Raw genomic sequence first — 21,167 nt, 5'->3', positions numbered from 1 at the left:
CCTGCCTTACTACCTCTTCACCGTCGATCGGCGAGTGACCGGCGGACATCGGGTCCACCGGTCACACACGCGGGGGGTCCGTGACCGCGCGGGAGCGTGCCTCCGGGGGCGCGCGCTCGCTCCCTAGTACCTCACAGGCTAACGACGTATTACTACTGCCTGTGAGGGGCTGACTGCCGCAGTAAATAGTCGAGCGGTGGTCGGCAAGCGGTTAACAATAAAAAGTTCCGTACAAAATTGCTTAGTACCACAAATGTTACTTGGTTCTGTTTTTTCTAAAAGGGATGGTACTGGGAGGTGGGTAGTGGGTGGAACCAAGGAACGGTTCATAGAGGTAGGTAGGGGGCGGAGACAAGGGGAAAGTAAAAAAAAGGGAGTTCCTGCACCTATTCTCTGAGAAAAAAAGCCCTGCCTGTAGCTGGTACTGAGCTGTCATAATGAAACACAGAAAATAGAAACATATGATATGAAGGAAGAAAAAGTCCAAGTGGTCTATTAAAATCCTTGGAAAGTAAAGGTCGAAGTAAAGATGTATGTGCAAGTCAACTTACTGTTGACTAACATGCTACTTCTGTTGGAAGTCAGTCAACTGTAAGTAACTTTAAACATGTGTAGACTTCTCTTGTGGAAGGTTATGAGCAATGCCCCCCCCCCCCCCCCCAACAGGATATTGCACTAAGCCTGTAGATAAATAGGAGAACTAGAATATTTCACTAAGTGGAAGCAAGAGTTTGATAAGAAAGTTGGCAGTGCCTCCACCCAGGACAGGGCCACTAAACAGGGGGGTTCTCTCCCTTGGAAATTATTTAGTAATCTAAGAAAAGTAATTGGGAGCAGAAGAACTACTGCAACCAGCATATAACATTAACAATAAGTATATAATGTAGATGCACACCAGTCTAGAAATAATATAAACTTTACATAAGAAGAGATTAATAACAGTACAAGTACAAACAGGTATTGTAAGCAAAGGGCCCAAGTGGAGCCCTGGAGGAACTATGAACATATACCCGGGTATATATAGTTATAAATAGAGATATCTCCAGATTAGTGATGGACTTGATGTTGAAGTCGAGCATAAGTTCGACTCGACTGAACACACGAACACCCGGGGCGCTCAGCGTGAAAGTTCGGCGGCCCATATCGCATTGCGCGATTACAGTGCATTAAGTGCTTGTGATTGGCCAAAGCATGCGCCTGACCTGTATGCTTTGGCCAATCACAGCACAATGTCCTGTCAGAGCCATGATTGGCAAAAGACAGGGTGCCTTTAGCCAATCATGGCTCAGGGGCTCAAGTCCACAACCCACACTATATAAGGCTGCTGCTGACATGGCAGCCTTGTATAATGTGTTAGAGATTAGGCAGGTAGTTAGTGGCTAGTGTGTTGAGTCAGGTTAGTGCAGTCAGTGTAGTGAACAGGCATACTCCACTTTTAAAATGTATGGATATGGTGTAGTCCTGGGTCCCCTCTCGGTGCTCCCCAATTTTTGTGTCGCTGTCGCTTATAGTTTGTGCTCAGTGCCCTGCCAAGCAGACCAAGATTTCCCATAGACACCATTGCTAAAGACAGGGAGCAGTGCCATGCCAAGCTGACCAAGATTTCCCAATAAGCATTGAAAGCTGAAAATTGGTCTAGGCAAGAAGGGGGTGAAAGTGCCCTATATTTAAGTGGTTAAGGGGAACCCTATAACAGAATTAAAAAAAAAAGGCATGGGGTCCAGTATAGATTTTAAAGATTTTAAAGGGAACTCCATACCAAAATGTAAAAAAAAACAAAAAAAAAAAAAACGGTGTGGGGTCCATCCCAAAATCTATTTTAGACCATTATCCGAGCATGCAGCCTGGCAGGCCAGAATAGGGGGGGACGAGCAAGCACCCCACCCCCCCTCCTGAACCATACCAGGCCGCTTGCACTCAACATGGTTGCCCCCCAAATCACCTTGTCCCCATGTTGATGAGGACAAGGACCTCTTCCCGACATCCCTGGGCTGTTGTTGTGGGGGTTTGCAGGTGGGAGGCTTATCAGAATCTGGAAGCCCCCTTTAACAGGGGGGCCCCCAGATCCCAAACCCCCCCATGTGAATGGGTATCAGTTACATCGTACTCCTACCCATTCCCCAAAAAAATGTTTTTAGTTCTTGGGCTATAGTCCGCTTTAAATGCAAGTTTCACACAGCGAGGCTCTCACCCATACAGCATGGCATCCTTTAGGTAAGGTATAGACTTGAGGTTCCTATCCTGGGTAGTAATGTTCCCAAAATCGGGTGTAGTTAGCTAGAAATGGTAGAGAGTTAATAGTGTAGTGGCTGCTCGCTCTTAAGCTGAATAGCCACTTTAATGTAGAGCAAGGCATTAGGAGGAAAGGGGGGTTAATGACCCCACATACACACACAAAACTTCCCCGCTCTACCCAAAACTAAAAAAAATTGCCTTTATTTAGACTTAAAATTTGTAAAAGGTGTGCTCCTCGTCACTTTTTCTGTTTTCCCATTAATGTCCAAATGATAATCTTCAAGTGGCTGGAACAATTGCATAGTACCCAAATACCTCATAGTTGTTATTGTTTTCTTACACATTCATATCTTTGGGGTAAAATTCACATTTTCTTGAGTTATTTATGTACAGGCATTCTCAAGCCAACTGGCAAAGTACTCTGAAACTACTACCAACGAGACCACCAACCAAAAACCAGCTGGGGCAGAATCAAGTAATTTTTTTTTACCATGAGATTATTTGAAATGTATTTTGTTTATTTGGCCATACAGGCACAAATATATGTTTTTACAATGTGGTGTTTTGGCTTATAATAAATGTAAACCCCAAAACAAACTTGTAACATACTGCATATCTCTCCTTGGGATCCAGTGTCGAGTCTCCCTGTAACGGATCTTCGTACCCCAGGTGGGCACATCCGCCGGACCTGTGTCTCCTGTCCTCCAAACGCACCCACAGCCTGGGGAGAAGCCATACCCAGCCCTTAACCCCTCAATCACGAGACAATCCACACAGGTGTTGAGGGTTCAGCATGCAGAGATTAAACTGTTTTTTAAATTCCAAGACATACAGTTAGGGAAACTCCCCTTAACCTTGCCAAAGGGGGGAAGGGGACAAGGAACAACCAATAGGAACTGAACATTTGTACATTGAAACAGGCTACAGATAACCTAATGAGATTATGGTAAACAGGCAGTCTCTCAATACACCCCCCCTGCGGAGAGATGTCTCCAGTCCAGACCATTGTCTATGTGTCATGAATCAACACAATTAGACACATCAACAAGAGGGGGGGGGGGGGGGTCGAAGGGCTGTAGAATTACATTACATTAACTCAATGCCAGCATGTCCCCAGGTGTCCAATATTTTCTAGCCCATAGTCTGTCGGTAGGAGGCTTGTGCACAGTCCCTTCCAAACCACACAGTGATAGTGGGTTCTGTCACACTCCCCTATAAGCATTTTAGAGACAGTGCCGCTTTAAATTGTGAAGTGACATGTGACATGGCAATCAAACAACATGTTGTTACACTTAATTAGAGCTCAGCTCTTGCACTAACCTCGCTTGTCCTCCTTTCCTGCCTACTGTTCCCTATGTCCTCTGTGCTTCCTTAGCTGCCTCCGTGTCTCTAGTGTACCTTTTGTGTCTCCAGTGTGCCTGAAGGCTCGAGTGTCTCTGATGTGCCTCAGTATCTTTAGTGTGCCTGAGGACTCAAGTGTCTCTTGTGTACCTCGGTGTTTCTAGTGTGCCTGAGGGCTTGCGTGTCTCGAGTGTGCCTCACTACATTTCTGACAGGATCAAATGGTATATTATTGCACTCTCTGAAAATGTTCTTAGTCTTAAAAAAAGAAAACTAATGCAGCCACCACATCTAAGGATTAGTAACCTGAAATATATTCTATTTTTAGTAACCTGAAATATATTCTATTTTTGTTCCTGGGCTTAGTTTATTTTAATACCATCATTTATATTTCTCTCTTGCAGCTTTCTTTGGGGCAGTGACAACTCCATCACCAGGTGTTCATGAAATGAAAGTTGGATCTGTCACTTATCAAGTGAAGACTGGAGATATAACCAAAGAGGATGCAGAAATTATTGTCAATTCTTCCAACAGCAGTTTTACCCTGTGTGCAGGTAAATCCCTGAGAACCAAGAGGTGTCAATATGTGCTAGCTTTTGAAATGCAATATTGAAGATAGTATATTTGGCCTGCTCAGGGCTTTTTTTTCTCAGAGAATAGGTGCAGGAACTCCCCCCTTCTGAGTCACTTCTTGTCTCCGCCCCCTACCCACCTCCGAGCACCGTCCCTTGATTCCACCCCCTACCCACCTCCGATCACCGTCTCTTGATTCCACCCCCTACCCACCTCCGATCACCGTCCCTTGATTCCACCCCCTACCCACCTCCGAGCACCATCCCTTGATTCCACCCCCTACCCACCTCCGAGCACCGTCCCTTAATTCCACCCCCTACCCACCTCCGAGCACCGTCCCTTAGTACCACCCCCTACCAACCTCCCAGCACTGCCTCATTTAGAGAATACAAAGCCAAGTATCATTATGTCGTGCTAATTAATTTGTATGGAATTTTAGTAATAACAAGAAAAGCAGTAAAATAGATCCCCTGCAGCCAGCAACAATATACACCCCCAACAACAATAGATTCTCTAATAATAGACCTCCCCAGCAACTTTGGACCCCTGCAACAAAATATCACTCCAGCAGCAATTGACCCCCAGCAGCAAGAACAGATCTCCCAGCAGCCAGTATCAATAGACTCTATGCTCTATAGACCAATAGACCCCTGCCTCAACAGGGGATCCCTTGCAACGACAATTGACCCCACCAGCAACAATAGGCCACCACACAAAACTAAATCCTCTCTAGCAACAATAGATTCCCCAGCATCAGTGGACCTTCCATCACACCCCACCCTACCCCAGCGACCCTTGCCATTACATACTTTCAGTGCTGGAGGTGCCGGAACTGCGTTCCCCTGCATTCCCCCTGGAAAAAATGCCCTGGGCCTGCTGCTGAGTGTAACTGCTTCCAATATTTCTATTCCTAGGTCTTTCAAAGGCCATTCTTGAAGCTGCGGGAACAGAGGTTGAAGAGTCTGCCAGAAAACTTGGTAAATTTTACTTTTGCCATTGTTTTTTTTTTTTTTTCAAATGCCAAAAATGTTTTCTGACAAGTAGATAATGCACCAATATACCACAACAGACTTGTGTGTACGGTACATGGCTATAAGGTGAGGTTGGGTTACAGAACAGATGGTAGCACATGGATGCCAAGTAACCATACCGTGTACCATATATCGTTCTCTTTCTTCCAGGTGTCCAGCCTAACAAGGGACATATCATCACTGAGGCTGGAAACCTCAGACATTGTAAATGGATTCTCCATGTGGCTGGCGCAAACGACCCAGCAACCATCAAGGGACTTGTCCTGGATGCCCTGCAGGAGTGTGAGAAGTATCAGGCCACCTCGGTGGCTTTCCCCGCTTTAGGAACTGGTAAACAAAATCAGATTTTTCTCTGACTTGCTCCTCAGAATCCAGTATGATATTCATTGTCCAGCGTTGGCGTCCATAGAAAGTGACATAAAATACCAAAGCCTGGACAATTCTGATCTTTGTACTTATAGAAACATCAGTACTTTTGAAGATCGTTTCTAGGTCTTTTACTCTTGCCCTTCCAAGTTCCAGTCTGTGTCAAATTTCTTGACTGCTGGATCCTTCATTGTATATAGTTGATCCATGGACACAGAAGCTGTCTTCTACTTATGCGTCCTTACCATCCATCCAATTGCCATAACCTCAGTTTTCTTGATGAAGTCCTCAATTTTCACTTGTTGGTTTTCTCTTTGAGGTCCTTCAGCTCCTCAACATCTTCAGCTATGAGCATTGTGTCTTTAGAAAATCAAAGATTGTTGAATTTTCTTTCACCAATCTTGAGACCTCTCATCATATTCCTCTAGCCCTGCTTTTCTACTTATATTGTTAGCATGCAGGTTGTATGCATAAGTATGGTAAGAGCATGTAGCCAAAATTGAACCAAACCATGTGTCCATTTTCTGTCATGATTGTGGCTTCTTGATTAGTGTAGGACATCCTATTTTTCTGAGGAAAATCCATGATCCACACAGCCAAAAGCTTGTCATCAATGAAGCACACACTCATTTTTTCCTTAATTTAGACTTTATATTACAAAACAAGGCATGGTAAGTCAGTAATGGGAACAAAAATCAGTTGCAGGAAGACCTTAGGCAATACTGGTGAATAGCCCTTTGCCTTATGCACTATACTTTAATAATGGAAGACCTATGTCTGTTCTGTTCCCCATGGGACAAAGTGCTTCCTAAGCCTAGCTATGAGGTCGCCTGGGCATCCTCCTTCTCCCTTCAGGGCCATCCTACAATATAGCTAGGGAGGAGACAGAGACTTTCGATACTTTTCCTCTTGCAGCTGCTTGTTTTGGGAAAGTGCTTGGAGCTGAGACAGGTGTCTGAAGTAGTCATCTTCTCCCTAGCTGTATTGTAGAATGGCCCTGAAGGGAGAAGGGGAACACCCAGCCAACTTCATAGCTAGGCTCAGGAAGCACTTAGCACCATGGGACAAATTACTAAATGCACTATGCATAGTTCTTCTATCATTAAAGCATAGTGCAAAGAATTTATTTAAAGAGATAGGGGGCATATCAATCTTCTATTGTTCTGCTTTCCTAGGAAATGGGATTGGAGCCTTGTAAAGTGACCAATTGTAATATATTGACCTGTAATATAATGATATTCTCGACTTGTATTGCTCTGTAGCGAAACAAGACTGTTCTATTTACTAAATGTACTTGAATGTTTATGCGATGCAGGTGCAGGGCGAATAAAGCCCTCGGCAGCAGCTGATTCAGTCCTTGATGCCGTGGTGGATTTTACCAAGTCAAAGCTGGTCAGCTCTCTTAAGACCGTGAAAGTGGTTCTATTTCAGCAAACTATACTGAAGGATTTCTATGAGAGTATGAAGAAGAGAGATGAGGCCGCTCCGCCCCAACCCGAACCCGTCCACCTGAGGCCGACTGGTGAGTTGAGTTAGGTCAATACACGCACAATGCGCTACAAGCAAGGAATAACCTCTAAACTGAACACAAGACAGACATTTTCCCTGAAGTATCAGAAGAACTTGGCAGTCAGGGGAAAAAATATAACTTTTAGCATTTACAAACACAAACAGTATAACAAAGCACGCGCACCCAATATAAATTGGTCCTTATTATATATCTGACTATTTTATGAATTCTAATCATATGCTGTGAAGCAGATACGAATAAAGTGCAAAGTTCATATGCTGTAAAACACAAATAAAATGCAAAATTCATAAGCTGTGAAAAATTCATACAAGGCAATTAAGAATAAAGTGCTAGAGATCCTGGGAGAACAGTGGGAGGAGGCCTTGGAGGCAGTATGTAGCTGCTCTCTCAACGTTTCCCATCAGGTTTCACAGCTTTACATCCGACTCTGAGTACATCACACTCCCCTAAAACTTCATGCCATGGGTCGTGACGATGACCATTGTGGACGATGCCGGAGAGAGATGGGGGATTTGATTCATTTGTTGTGGCGATGTCCAAAGCTGCATAGATATTGGTCCACTGTGTTATCTGCCATAACTAGGGCTCTGGGGGTGGATATTCCCGGGGATCCCCGTCACTGTATCTTAGGGATCTTGGATCAAATAGTGGAGGACAGGTTTTTGAGAGAGGCCGCATCTCGGGCTCTCTTTCAGGCCCGTTTACTTATCCTGAGACATTGGATAGCTCCGGAGCCACCTACTTACAAGATTTGGTTGGAACAGATGGGTAATACTCTGCGTATGGAGAAGGTTATTTACCAGCATAGAGGGGCACCTCAGAAGTTCTCCAAGGTGTGGGGTATATGGTTGAACAGTCCGGGCATGGCCCCTAATGATCTCATTCTGGATCGATTGCTAATGTAGATCTCGGGGATGCATATCCGTTCTGCTTTTTGTAGGGGTAGATGGGTTGAGTGTGTTACACGCATTTCCTTATACCATTTTATGTCTTATGTGCCTAGTACTACAATCCTTTGCACTATTGCTGTGGGGAGTGTTGTGGGTTACTTGCATAATGTTTGCAGTCTGTTGCTGTCTTCTGACAGTCTTATTTGTAATGGTGTGTATTTCTTTCTCAATAAAGCTTTTTTCTTGAGTAAAAAAAAAAAAGAATAAAGTGCTAAGTGCTAGTTTCCAATCAATATAAACAGTGACAATAAATTAAAGTCCTATTGAATGCAGTTCATGAAATCCCCTAGATCACACATGTCAAACACAAGGCCCCCGGCCCGAATCAGGCCCTCCAGGCCATTTTATGCGGCCATCGCACCTCTCCTGCAGCTGCAGAAGAGCTCCAGCCCTCCTCCAGACCCTGTACTTTCTGCTTTCCAGAAATGCCTCTAGCCTTTTCCCAGCAGCAGGTAAGGGGGGTGCACTGTGATGTAAGGGGGGTGCACTGTGATGTAAGGGAGGGTGGGGGGGGCTCAACTTCTGATGGTGGGGAGGCTCTTGTCATCTTATGTAAGGGTAGAGGATGCTCTGGACTTCCAGTCTTACAGATACAACCGGCCCATTCGAGGGCAATCATAAAGCTGATGCGGCCCGCAAATAAATTGAGTTTGACACCCCTGTCCTAGATCAACAAAATTGTTCTTCAATGTGGTATGTTGTTAAAAACTATTACCAACAAAAAAAAAGGGGGTCAAAAAAAGCCTGGTTTTATATGTTTCCTTTGGGTTCTTCTTGTACTTTTCGGGATTTTAAATAACTCTCCTCCTTTCCACCATGGAACCGCATAATACAGGAAAGGGAACCAATATAGTGTAATACTGTTTGTTATTCCTAAACACAAAACAATTAAAAAGTTGGGGAAACACCAGTGAAACGCACGCCAGAGCGAGAGCAGAGCAGCGCCGTTTCCCCAAAACTTTATGCAGGTATTCCCAGTGCTGGGCAAGGGCACTTTATAATGTAAGCAACTTTTTTATTGTATCGTATGTACAGGTATTAAATGGTATTACACTATATTGGTGGGGAGGAGGAGAGATATTTAAAACCCCTGAAAGGTGCAAGAAGAACCCAAAGGAGACATAAACTAGGTGTTTTTTTACCTCATTTTTAGTTAAAGGGGGTCATGGCCATTTGGTGGGTGTACATTTAACTGAGCATTATCGGGTGAACGAGCTATTAGTTGGTGATAGATTATAATAACATACCACACTGAAGAACAATTTTGTTGATCTAGGAGATTTCATGAACTGCATTCAAAAGAACTTTCATTTATTGCCACTATTTATATTGATTGGAATCTAGCACTTAGCACTTTATTCTTTTTTTTTTGAATAATATTTTTTATTAAAGAAATCGACATTACAGGAAAAATGAACGCATTACAGATACACGTCAACAAGTCCAACAATTTGCAAGTACAATGCAATACAATATCCCAAGTGAAAGGATGGAGGTGGGGGGGGAGGGAGGAAAAACAAAACAAAAAGGAGGGGGGGGGGGAAGAGGAAGGTTCCGACTAAGATGCGAGCCGAATCAGGTCAAACAACTGCCAACATTGTCATACAAATTCAACAACTGGATCTATCAGGTAACACAAACTTGATGGGCAGATCGGAATCCACCTCAGTCCACTCATGTGCGAGTTGGTGAGAAGGAAGAGGACACCCCCGTAACCCCCAGTGGGAACATACTTGCCACAGGGGGGTCCCCACCCACCCACCCATCTGTAGGAACAATTCAGGAGGAGTATTTCCAGTACTGCCAGGCTACTCTGAATTTCTTGTATGACAAGGAGTTGAAAGCTAAGGACTTCTCCATGGCAAAATTGGCATTAACAATCTTAACCACTTCAGAAAAATTTGGAATATCAAGAGATCTCCAGCGACGTAGTATCAGCACCCTGGAAGCCAATAGAATATGTAACAGCATCTGTCTATAGGCGACCGGATAATCGTCCAGTCCCAAATTCAAAAGGGCGAGTTCCTTCTTAGGAGGGCGTATAATACCCGTACAATCGGCTATACATCTGAACACTGAGTGCCAGAAACTAGTCAGGGACGGACAGTCCCAAAGGATATGGGCCAGTGTGCCTCTGTGACCGCAGTTTCTCCAACAGGTATCCGGGATGCTTGGGAAAATTTTCGCCAGCCTACTAGGTGTGTAGTACCATCTATTGGAGATTTTCAGCATCATTTCCCAGTGTGCTGAGCAATGAGAGTATTGGTAAGTATATGAGAGAGCGTGGGATCACTGAGTCGGGGTGAACTGGAGGTTCAGCTCAGTTTCCCACCTTTGCATTGACAACGTCTTGGGAAGGTCGGGTTTTTGGTAGAGTATGTCGTAAAACATGGAGATACCCTTGGCTGGTTTCCTAACGGAGTTGTAGTGAGTCCAAACTTTAAGGGGAATCCGGCTAGCTCTTGGGGGATGCCTTTTAAGAAAGCTATGTACACTGAGCACTTGGAGGAAGAGAGTAGACGGGACTTTTAGCCTTTGTATCAGGGCTTGTGGGTTAATCAGAGCATCACTTTCGTAAAAGTGAGAGATCTCGGTAACACCCGAGCGCTCCAAATCGGATGTCCGCAGGGTTGGGAGGTATGCTCTTAAGCAACTTAATGGTAGAGAGGAAGAGTGAAGCGGGGCAAACTCCAGTTGCGTCTCCCGGGCGCCTTCCAACCTCCTCCAGGCCATCAGAGAGACCTGAAGAGTCGGAGGCAAACCAGACAGGGACCACGGGATCCAAAGGTCTCCCAGGAGAAACTGCCTCAAGTTGCCGGTGGGAGACAGGTGACGTTCCATAGAGGACCAAGAAGAGGAACCGAGAGGGGCAAACCAGTGTTTAAGTTGGTCCAGACGAGTGGACCAAAAGTACGCTTGAAGATCCGGCAATTTGGCACCCCCCATGGATTTGGGAAGCTGAAGAGTGGAGGTAGAAACTCTTGCTCGTTTGCCACTCCAGATAAAGTCTCTCAGTCCACTAGAGAAGGCCTCCAGGTATTTCCTGGGAAAAGGGACTGGAAGCGCCCTGAATACATAAAGCACCTGAGGCAAAATTGACATTTTATAAACTGCCATTCTTCCCCCCCATGACAGTTCAACTTTGGACATAGCCGCCATGGTGCTATTGAGCTTCTTAATAAGGGGATCTAAGTTAGTGGGAATAAGTTTAGAGATTCGGGGGGTTATGTGTAGGCCCAGGTAAGGGATACTAACCTCTGTCCAAGGGTAGGGGCATAGTGATTTTGACAAGGACACTACTTTCGGGCTAATTCCCATATTAAGCGCCAGGGATTTAGAAGTGTTTACTTTATGATAGGAGACCTCTCCAAATGCCAATAAAGTGCGGTGGACCGCAGGGAGCGAGCGGGTCGGGTTTGTGAGTGTTACAATAATGTCGTCCGCAAAGAGGTTGACTTTGTGGACCGTGTCACCCAGGCAGAACCCCTCCACCGAATCGTCAGACCGAATGGCCTCCGCCAGAGGATCAATCATCAGATTAAAGATGGACGGAGATAAAGGACACCCCTGACGGGTGCCATTGGTGATGACAAACGGCATCGAGGTGGTGCCAGAGGTGAGGACTTGGGCCGAAGGGCATGAGTAGAGTGCTAGTAGGGCCGATAGTATACCTCCTGTGAATCCAAACCTCCCCAGGGCCGCACGCATGTACAACCAACTGACCCTATCGAACGCCTTCTCTGCATCCAACGTGAGGAGCAGAGAAGGCGTTCGAGTGCTCTCCGCTACATGTACCAGATTCACTATACGCCTGGTGGCGTCAGAAGTCTGCCTTCCCGGCATAAATCCCATCTGGTCACTATGTATCAGAAGGGGTAGGACAGCTTGCAGTCGTGAGGCAAGTACTTTGGCGTAGACTTTAATGTCACTATTGAGAAGGGAAATTGGTCTATAATTGGCAGGGAAGCTGGGGTCCTTGCCAGGTTTGGGAATGGTCGTGATATAGGCGCTAAGCATTTCACTAGGGAATGCTGACTTCTGGGCCGCTTGATTGAACACTGCCACAAGATAGGGGCTTAGGGTGTCATTATATAACTTATAATACTCATTGCATAGACCGTCCGGACCCGGAGACTTGCCGATAGGCAAGGAGCGGACCGCCTTAGAGATCTCCTCCTCTGTAAATGGAGCGGAAAGGAACTGTACTTGGGCTGCCGTGAGAGAGGGCAGGGACAACCTGTCCAGGAAGGTTTTAATGGCTTCAGGGTATGGTTGTACTGTGGAGGGGTCTTGTGCCAAATTGTACAGTGCGCCGTAAAAAGTTGCGAATTCATTCGCGATGTCTTTAGGGTGGGTCAATTTGGCACTTGTCTTGTGATGAGTCAGATGTGATATACGGGCACATGCTCTCTTTTGTTTAACCCTGGACGCTAAGAATTTACCCGCTTTATTGGCATGGGCGTAGTAGCGGAGGTTAAGCGCCTTCAGGTGGCGATCATACCGCTCCAGTAAGTGAGATCGGAGGGTTTCCCTTTTTTGAGTCAGAGCTGCGGTCACAGAGGGTGTGGGAGAGCTTTTGTGCGTGGCTTCCAGGGTGCGGATCTCAGAGAGAAGAGCATCAAGCTTTTGATTATATGCCTTTCGCAGTCTGGCAGTCTGTTGTATACAAATGCCCCTGACAAAAGCTTTATGCGCTCCCCAAAGCAACCAAGGGTCAGAGACCGAAGAAGCGTTAAATTTAAAGAACTCACGTATATGTTCAGCAATCACCTTACCAGTGGCGGGATCTTGGAGTACCCTGGCGTCACAACGCCATATAGATGTTCGTTCCCTGGGCCCCGTCTCCTCCACCACCATCTCCACCGCAGCATGGTCTGACCACGTAATGTTTCTAATGGCCGAAGAGGAGACCCTACCCAGCAAAGGAAGATCCGTAAGAATTAAGTCAATACGAGAGTATGAACGATGTCTGGAGGAGTAATGGGAGTAATCCCTTTCCGAGCCATGCTGACACCTCCAGACATCGTACAGCTGCTCCTTGTGCAACAATAGACCAAGAGAAAGCTGTCGACCCCGGGCGGGCACTGAGGTGTCAAGCGCTGGGTCGACAACAGCATTAAAGTCGCCAAACAACACCAAATTACCATATATATCTGTGGAAATTCTTTGAAGCAACCTGTGAAGGAAGCGCTGCTGATGACAGTTCGGGGCGTATACCGCTACCAGAGTCAGAGGCAAGTTGTTGAAGTCACCCCGGAGGATCAGGAACCGACCCTCTGGGTCGCAGATCTTGTCCTTTAGGGAGAAAGCTACTGTGTCTCTGATTGCAATAAGAACTCCACGTTTCTTCTCAGAGGCGCTGGCAAAAAAAAGGTGTGGAAAGTGCTTGTGAGAGAAGCGAGGTTGTTGAGAGATTTTGAAGTGAGTCTCTTGAATTGATGCGATATCCGCACGACTGTTACACAATTCGGTCCAAAGAGAGTATCTCTTGGCCGGATGGCTTAGGCCATTAACATTTAAGGAGAGAAATTTGATAGTCATGGTGGCTCCAAGTGACAAGGTCGGATGTACTGGATGGTAGCAAGACAAACAAGAAAAAAACAGGAGAAGCTGAAGTTGCATGACTCATCAAAGGGGCAAAACTCCAGGGGGAACATTCTCGCATCGGAACCAGAACCAAGGAAGGGGAGGGATCCAACAATGGAACTTAGCACAAAAAAAAAAGACATAAAAAAAGTCTAACAGCAGGAAATACCTGCAACCAGGAGATAAGGGCCATAGGGAGTATTCACATCCTAGGCCTGGGACTGTGAAGAATACTGCAGGGAGGCACTTTCACTGCTACTCGAACCCTGTCTAGAGTTGGAGCGTTTACAGGAGATCACTTGCCAATCCCCCTGGATGGGAACGGGAAAAGGATGAGATGAGGCTCCGTGTGGAGGCGGTGCATCCATGACAATCCCCCAGCGGCGCAGGAGTGTCATTCCCTCCTCTATGGTAGAAATAGTGACCGTAGAGCCGTTATGGGTGATGGTTAAAAGTGCCGGGTGTTTCCACTTGTGCGGAATGTGGTGGTTCCTGAGAGCCTTTGTAACCGTAGCCAGGTTCCTGCGTTTCTGGAGAGTATGCCGGGATAGGTCAGGAAGGATCTGAATCTGTGGGTGTTCCCCAGGCATTGCTTGCAGTTGTCTCGAGGCCATAAGTATTTTATCTTTAGCCTGGAAAAAATGGACTCTCAGGAGAACATCACGGGGCAGGTCTTGTGCGATGTATCCGGGTTTGGGGATCCTATGGATCCTGTCAATGGTCAGGTCAGAGGGGGACAGGGAAGGCACTAACGCTGCGAACAGCTCCTTGGCGTATGTCTCCAGGCTTTGGGGTTGAACCGACTCCGGCACACCCCTGAGCTTGAGGTTGTTTCGTCGCGACCTATCCTCAAGGTCAGCGACTTTGTCCTTGAGCCAAGAGATGTCTTCAGCATGTCCATTATGAGCTGCCACTAAGGTGTTGAGGGACAGTGTACATTTATCCATAGACCTCTCCACCGAGTCTACCCTCTCCCCTAGCTGGTGAATCTCCCTCCTAGTCTGGGTCAGACCTTGGACCATGTCCGTATGTAGGGAGGACCATAGGGAGTGCATCAAATCCTTCAGCAAAGATGCCGATATTGGGTGGTCTCCCACAGGAAAGGCCGCAAACGGATCAGCTGCATGGAAGGCCTGTGGTTGCGGTGTGGTGGGAGACAGGCGGTGATCCATCTGCTCAGCAGGGATGGAGTGGGGGGGAGAGGGCCCTCGCCTCTGCTTCTGCTTGGCACGGCTTCTCGATGTGGGTGAGGGAGGCGTGGAGGAGCCATATGAATTCCCGCTATCGGGGTTAGCCACTTGCCTTAATGGGGGTGAGTGTCCGTCCCGCCGATCAGCACTAAGTGCTGGAGGCCGCGGCTGCCGACCGGAGCCATGTTGGTGAAGGCCTGGCGCGTTGGAGAGGAGAAATCCATCCATTTTGGTGTGCTGGTGGAAGTTTTTCTTCCCCTTCGCCATCAGCGAGATGAGGAGAAGCTGCAGAGGCGATTAGACCGCAATTTGTGTCTTCCCGTAGGTCGTTGAAGGCTGAAGTCCCGGGTGGCCGAGCGGAGCTTCAGAGCAGTGCTGCCATCCGCCGCGCCATACGCCACGCCCCTCCAGCACTTTATTCTTAATTGTCTTGTAACATATGAATTTTGCACTTTATTTTGTTTTATAGCATATGAACTTTATTCTTATCTGCTTTACAGCATATGATTAGAATTTGTAAAATAGCGCCCCCTCACATACTGTATATATGATTTGCATCCTGGTGCTCCCTGTGTTATCTAGTGACTCGAAGTTCACCCCTGTGTGCCCCCTGAAACTCTGAGTGCACCCCTGTGTTCCCCCTGAGACTCCAAGTGCACCCCTGAGACTCCGAGTGCACCCCTGTGTGCCCCCTGAAACTCCGAGTGCACTCCTGTGTGCCCCCTGAGACTCCAAGTTCACCCCTGTGTGTCCCCTGAGACTCCGAGTGCACCCCTGTGTGCCCCTTGAGACTCCAAGTGCACCCCTGTGTGCCCCTTGAGACTCTGAGTGCACCCCTGTGTGCCCCCTGAGACTCCGAGTGCACCCCTGTGTGCCCCCTGAGACTCCAAGTGCACCCCTGTGTGCCCCCTGAGACTCCAAGTGTACTCGAGAGCATCCTGTGTCATCTAGCAACTCCAGTGAACCCTGAACATTTCCATGTCCCTGAATGCACCCCAGAGAATTCTGTACCATCTAGTAACTCCAAAGCACCCAAGCCCTCACATGTTTCTAAATGAACAAACATAATTTGTAGTGTCCCAGGGTACCAACACTCACCCAAAACTATTCAAAATCGGGGGTATCACCTGTTCTATTTCATACCAAACGGTCAGTGTTTGACCGGGGAGCCCAGCAACCAATCAAATATGACAAAAAAACAAAAGGACAAAGAGGTTGCAATGATAGAGCTCAACACTGGTTTGTGAAAAATGTAAAAAAATCTTTATTGAGGAAAACACAAAGTATAAAGACCAGTCAAAATAATAGTATAAGACCCAACAAGAAGACCTGTGAGATCTCCACCACTAGTATCCACATGGCCATACTCAATAAAAACACTATGGGCTCAAAAACACTCCACCCTGCACACAAGGCCACCCCAACCCACAGAGACAGCCCACCAATAATATACTGCACCGAAATAGGGGATCAATAAGTCAGGTTCTCCTTGAGATTGCTGTAAGCGTAAGATAATTCAACATGAGAAAAAGTCACATATAATCTCAATACATTGATCCTCTGGCCAGAATTCAGATTTCTGGGGACTATTGACTCTGAGATGAGAGGAAATTTCTATCACGGCAGTGGAAAGGATGGATTGTATATGGAATGAGTCACTCCTACAAAATATGTCAATGGGGATAGTTTGAATCCCTTGTGTCCAAGAGTAACTGTGCTATATCCATATTGAAACAGACTACAGTGTTGAGACATCCTGAAAGGATTCAGGAATGAGTTGTGAATAATTTGGGATGAAAAAAACACCTCCAAAAATATTTAGGTCAAAACTCTGTTACATCCAAACACAATATCAATGCTCTGGACCCAACAGTATTGAAAAGGTGTTGTAAACTGAGAGTCCATTGATTAAAGTGGATGTCAAGAGATAAAACAGCTGGCCCGGCTCACACCTTGCCTTGTAATTCCTTGATGGTAGTTCACTATAGATAACAGCCTGGGGTTAGTCACAGCTTGTAAACAATGTCTCTTACACTTTGCAGTAGGAACACAGACTGCGGGCTGATCACCAGCCAGCAAGTTCCATAAGTCCAGTGAGCACGTGGCCCAAGGTGTACGGTCTGGTTCATCTGTCAGGTCATTGCAGCGATATTAATTAAAGATTCCTCTTACCAGTCCGCAGCAGGGGAGACAGGTAAGAGGTCTCACAGGTCTTCTTGTTCGGTCTGATAGCAATTATGTTGACTGGTCTTTTTACTTTGTATTTTCCTCAATAAAGATGTTTCTAAATGAGCCCCAGTGCGCTCTGTGTCATTTAGTGACTCTAAGTGCACCCCTGTTTGCCCCCTGTGAATCAAAATGTCATCTAGTAACTCCAATGCATCCTTGCACTCCCATGTCTCCAAGTGTAGCTCAGTGCACCCTGTGCCATCTAGTGACTCCAAGGGCACCCCTATGTGTCTCTTTGTCTCCAAGTGACCCCCAGTACACACTGTGTATTTTTGTGACTTTTAGCATACCCTGTGCACCTCTGTGACACCACACAGCCTCCAATAAACTTCTGATTAAGCTGGACCATCTCTCAGTTGTTTGTGGTTCCAGTTCAGTCCACAAGATGTAACAAGAACACTACATTTCTGACAGGATCAAAAGGTATATTTGTGTACTCGCTGAAAATGTTCTTAGTCTTAAAAAAAGAAAACAAATGCAGCCACCACATCTAAGGATTAGTAACCTGAAATATATTATATTTTTGTTCCTGGGCTTAGTTTATTTAAATACCATCATTTATATTTCTGTCTTGCAGCTTTCTTTGGGGCAGTGACAACTCCATCACCTGGTGTTCATGAAATGAAAGTTGGATCTGTCAATTATCAGGTGAAGACTGGAGATATAACCAAAGAGGATGCAGAAATTGTTATCAATTCTTCCAACAGCAGTTTTACCCTATGTGCAGGTAAATCCATGAGAACCAAGAGGTGTCAATATGTCTTGTCAGAATATTTATACTGCTCTGAATATAACAGTGTCTATTTATGTCAATAAGCAAAGATCTGTAAGGTAGGAGAATCTCCACTTATTTCCACAAATCAATATGTTGCAAATTCTTTTTATCGATTAATTTCTTTTTAAAAGCATATACCAATCTTAGTGAAAACAGTCTACAGTATGGAATATATAAGAATATTTATTCGCAAGACATGTATTCACAATAAATGATCAGACTTGAGGTAACACAAAGAGATAACTCTACATAAAATACAAACTTCAAACAATAAATGCAATGTGATTTGTAGATCAATAATGAAAGTAAAAATAAAGCAAGGTTACTATTTCCCCAGGTATAGTAGAAAGCATATTTAAAGGTTCTATATAATCAGACCACAATTGTCTGCGAATTGCGCAGCCGACAGTCACTCCACTGCAGATGGAGCGAGAATAGGCCATGCAAAACGGGAGACTAATACGCTAATAATGCGCTAAATCTGATATTTATAAAAACATATAAAAAGCAAAAATCAGCTCTTAGAGAAAAATCTACATATGGTTAATACGGCTGGGACTGTAATCTCGTTACCCTTTAGCATGAAATGTAAAACATGTAAGGAAGGAAATAAATGATAGTAAATAATATCAAATAACAGCAAGGTATATTTACCATATTTAAAATGGCTGCTAGCTTAGAATGGTCGTTACCAGAGTCCTTAAGATGGCTGCCTTCCCAAAATGGTGGCCAGTTAGGGAGGAGTTTCGTTTGGCGTCCTTCAAAGTTTCAGATACATGATGGAGCAAAATGGAGTATGTATAGATGAGTATATGCATGGCTGTAGTAGCATGTGTGTTGTAAGTGTAATGAGTGTTGTGTAATGTGATGTGTGTCTATCACATCTGGGGTTCCCTTGTTATATTGTATTGAACAAAAGGGCTGTAAAAATACCATAAGTCAAACCCAGAAGGATGAATTTTATCCCCATTGGTTGGGACATCTTATTCATTAACTGGTGAGGTCATTTGGTGACACCTCTTGGTCAACCAGTATATGGATATTAAAACTATATGATTTCTCCATTTAAAAATATCATAAAAACAACATAATAATTTATCCATACTCTCATAATATACATATCCATCTAATATATCCATCATGTATCTAAGTAAGGATTGAATCTGGTAACACCATTCAAAAACATATTATTAATATACTGTATATATATATATATATATATATATATATATATATATATATATATATATATATATAGATATATTGGAAATTACTTTTCAACCTAAGACTTCAATTAGTAGCAGTCAGTCACCAAAGATGGCAGTATTGTATTGCTCTTTAGATTCAGTATATAGGATATTTACCTACAAATAAACTTTGAACCTTATATTGACAAAGAGCTTACGACTCCAGACCTTCTAGATTCTTTGGCAAGGACAGAAAAGTTTTATGATATTTTACCAATTACGAAAGTTTACTGAAATCTTTCTTAACATGCAGTGATGAGTCATCAATATCAGTTAAAACTTTTCTTTAGCAAGTATATGAAAGAACTATATAATATAGAAAATTTTCCTACATATTTAGGTATGTTATTGATGTATATATACTTCATTGTTAATATTTTTTTTTTTTACATAAGATTATAATGTATCTGTAAATCTTATTTTTAAATGAGTTTAAACACAGAATACTTGACCAGTGTTTTATGGTCCCACACACAGATAAGATTACCTTGGTATAGCGTCAGCTAGATTTTATCTAAAGAAAGTCAACAGGCTATCTATTTATTTAACAGCATGTCTGTGTAAACCTTTTAAACATCTCCTGAATAGACACTTTTTTCCTAAAAGGAGGTTTGACCTTTCAGTAACCTAACAATATGGATGTCACTGCTTAAACATTCTATAAAGAATTTCTATATATGACTATGCCAAAATTCAATTTTTCTTTTATTTAATCTCCCCCAATAATTCTGACAGTCTGCTAGCTTTTGAAATGCAGTATTGAAGATAGTATATGTGGCCTGCTGCAGAGTGTAACTGCTTCAAATATTTCTATTCCTAGGTCTTTCAAAGGCCATTCTTGAAGCTGCTGGAACAGAGGTTGAAGAATCTGCCAGAAAACTTGGTAAATTTTACTTTTGCCATCATTGTTTTTTTTTTTTTCAAATGCCAAAAATGTTTTCAAACGAGTAGATAATGCACCAATATACCACAAAAGACTTGTGTGTACGGTACATGGCTATAAGGTGAGGTTGGGTTACAGAACAGATGGTAGCACATCTGGTGCCAAGTAACCATACATCTTTCCCTTTCTTCCAGGTGTCCAGCCTAACAAGGGACATATCATCACTGAGGCTGGAAACCTCAGACATTGTAAATGGATTCTCCATGTGGCTGGCGCAAACGACCCAGCAACCATCAAGGGACTTGTCCTGGATGCCCTGCAGGAGTGTGAGAAGTATCAGGCCACCTCAGTGGCTTTCCCCGCTTTAGGAACCGGTAAACAAAATCATATTTTTCTCTGACTTGCTCCTCAGAATCTAGTATGATATTCATTGTCCAGCTTTGGCGTCCATAGAAAGTGACAGAAAATACCAAAGCCTGGACAGTTCTGATCTTTGAACTTATAGAAACATCAGTACTTTTGAAGATCGTTTCTAGGTCTTTTACTCTTGCCCTTCCAAGTTCCATTCTGTGTCAAATTTCTTGACTGCTGGATCCTTCATTGTATATAGTTGATCCATGGACACAGAAGCTGTCTTCTACTTATGCGTCCTTACCATCCATTCTAAAGTTAGATGTCTTTCCAAATGCCATAACCTCAGTTTTCTTGATGAAGTCCTCAATTTTCATTTGTTGGTTTTCTCTTTGAAGCCCTTGATGTCCTCAACATCTTCAGCTATGAGCATTGTGTCATCAGAAATCAAAGATTGTTGAATTTTCTTTCACCAATCTTGAGACCTTTCATCATCTTCCTCTAGCTCTGCCTTTCTACTTATATTGTTAGCATGCAGGTTGTATGCATAAGTATTGTAAGTGTATGTAGCCAATCTTGAACCAAACCATGTGTCCATTTTCTGTCATGATTGTGGCTTCTTGATTAGTGTAGGACATCCTATTTTTCTGAGGAAAATCAGACACTTGTTTTGGGAAAGTGCTTGGAGCTGAGACAGGTATCTGAAGTAGCCATCTCCTCCCTAGTTGTATTATAAAGGGAGAAGGGGGACACCCAGCCAACTTCATAACTAGGCTTAGGAAGCACTTAGCACCATGGGACAAATTACTAAATGCACTCTGTCCCATGGGAACAGAACAGGAATAGTTCTTCTATCATTAAAGCATAGTGCAAAGGATT

General features: G+C 44.4%; 1 protein-coding gene across 1 annotated transcript in view; it reads left to right on the top strand.

The window, feature by feature from the left end:
- LOC309554788 (protein mono-ADP-ribosyltransferase PARP14-like) overlaps positions 1–21,167 on the top strand; it is a gene marked incomplete at both ends in the record, with an annotated part of 78,409 nt that overhangs the window by 19,701 nt on the left and 37,541 nt on the right. Inside the window, 8 exons of the mRNA XM_082256489.1 lie at positions 2,629–2,710; positions 3,981–4,130; positions 5,064–5,126; positions 5,331–5,510; positions 6,862–7,068; positions 17,610–17,759; positions 19,875–19,937; positions 20,132–20,311. Of these exons, the coding sequence (XP_082112615.1) occupies positions 2,629–2,710; positions 3,981–4,130; positions 5,064–5,126; positions 5,331–5,510; positions 6,862–7,068; positions 17,610–17,759; positions 19,875–19,937; positions 20,132–20,311 (1,075 nt within the window). The remainder of the gene's footprint in view (positions 1–2,628; positions 2,711–3,980; positions 4,131–5,063; positions 5,127–5,330; positions 5,511–6,861; positions 7,069–17,609; positions 17,760–19,874; positions 19,938–20,131; positions 20,312–21,167) is intronic.

Source organism: Pelophylax lessonae (genome assembly GCF_965119305.1).
Source record: "Pelophylax lessonae genome assembly, chromosome: 4".
NCBI lineage: Eukaryota > Metazoa > Chordata > Amphibia > Anura > Ranidae > Pelophylax > Pelophylax lessonae.
Note: the sequence above shows the minus strand (reverse complement) of the source record. Positions and strands in the feature narration are given on the sequence as shown.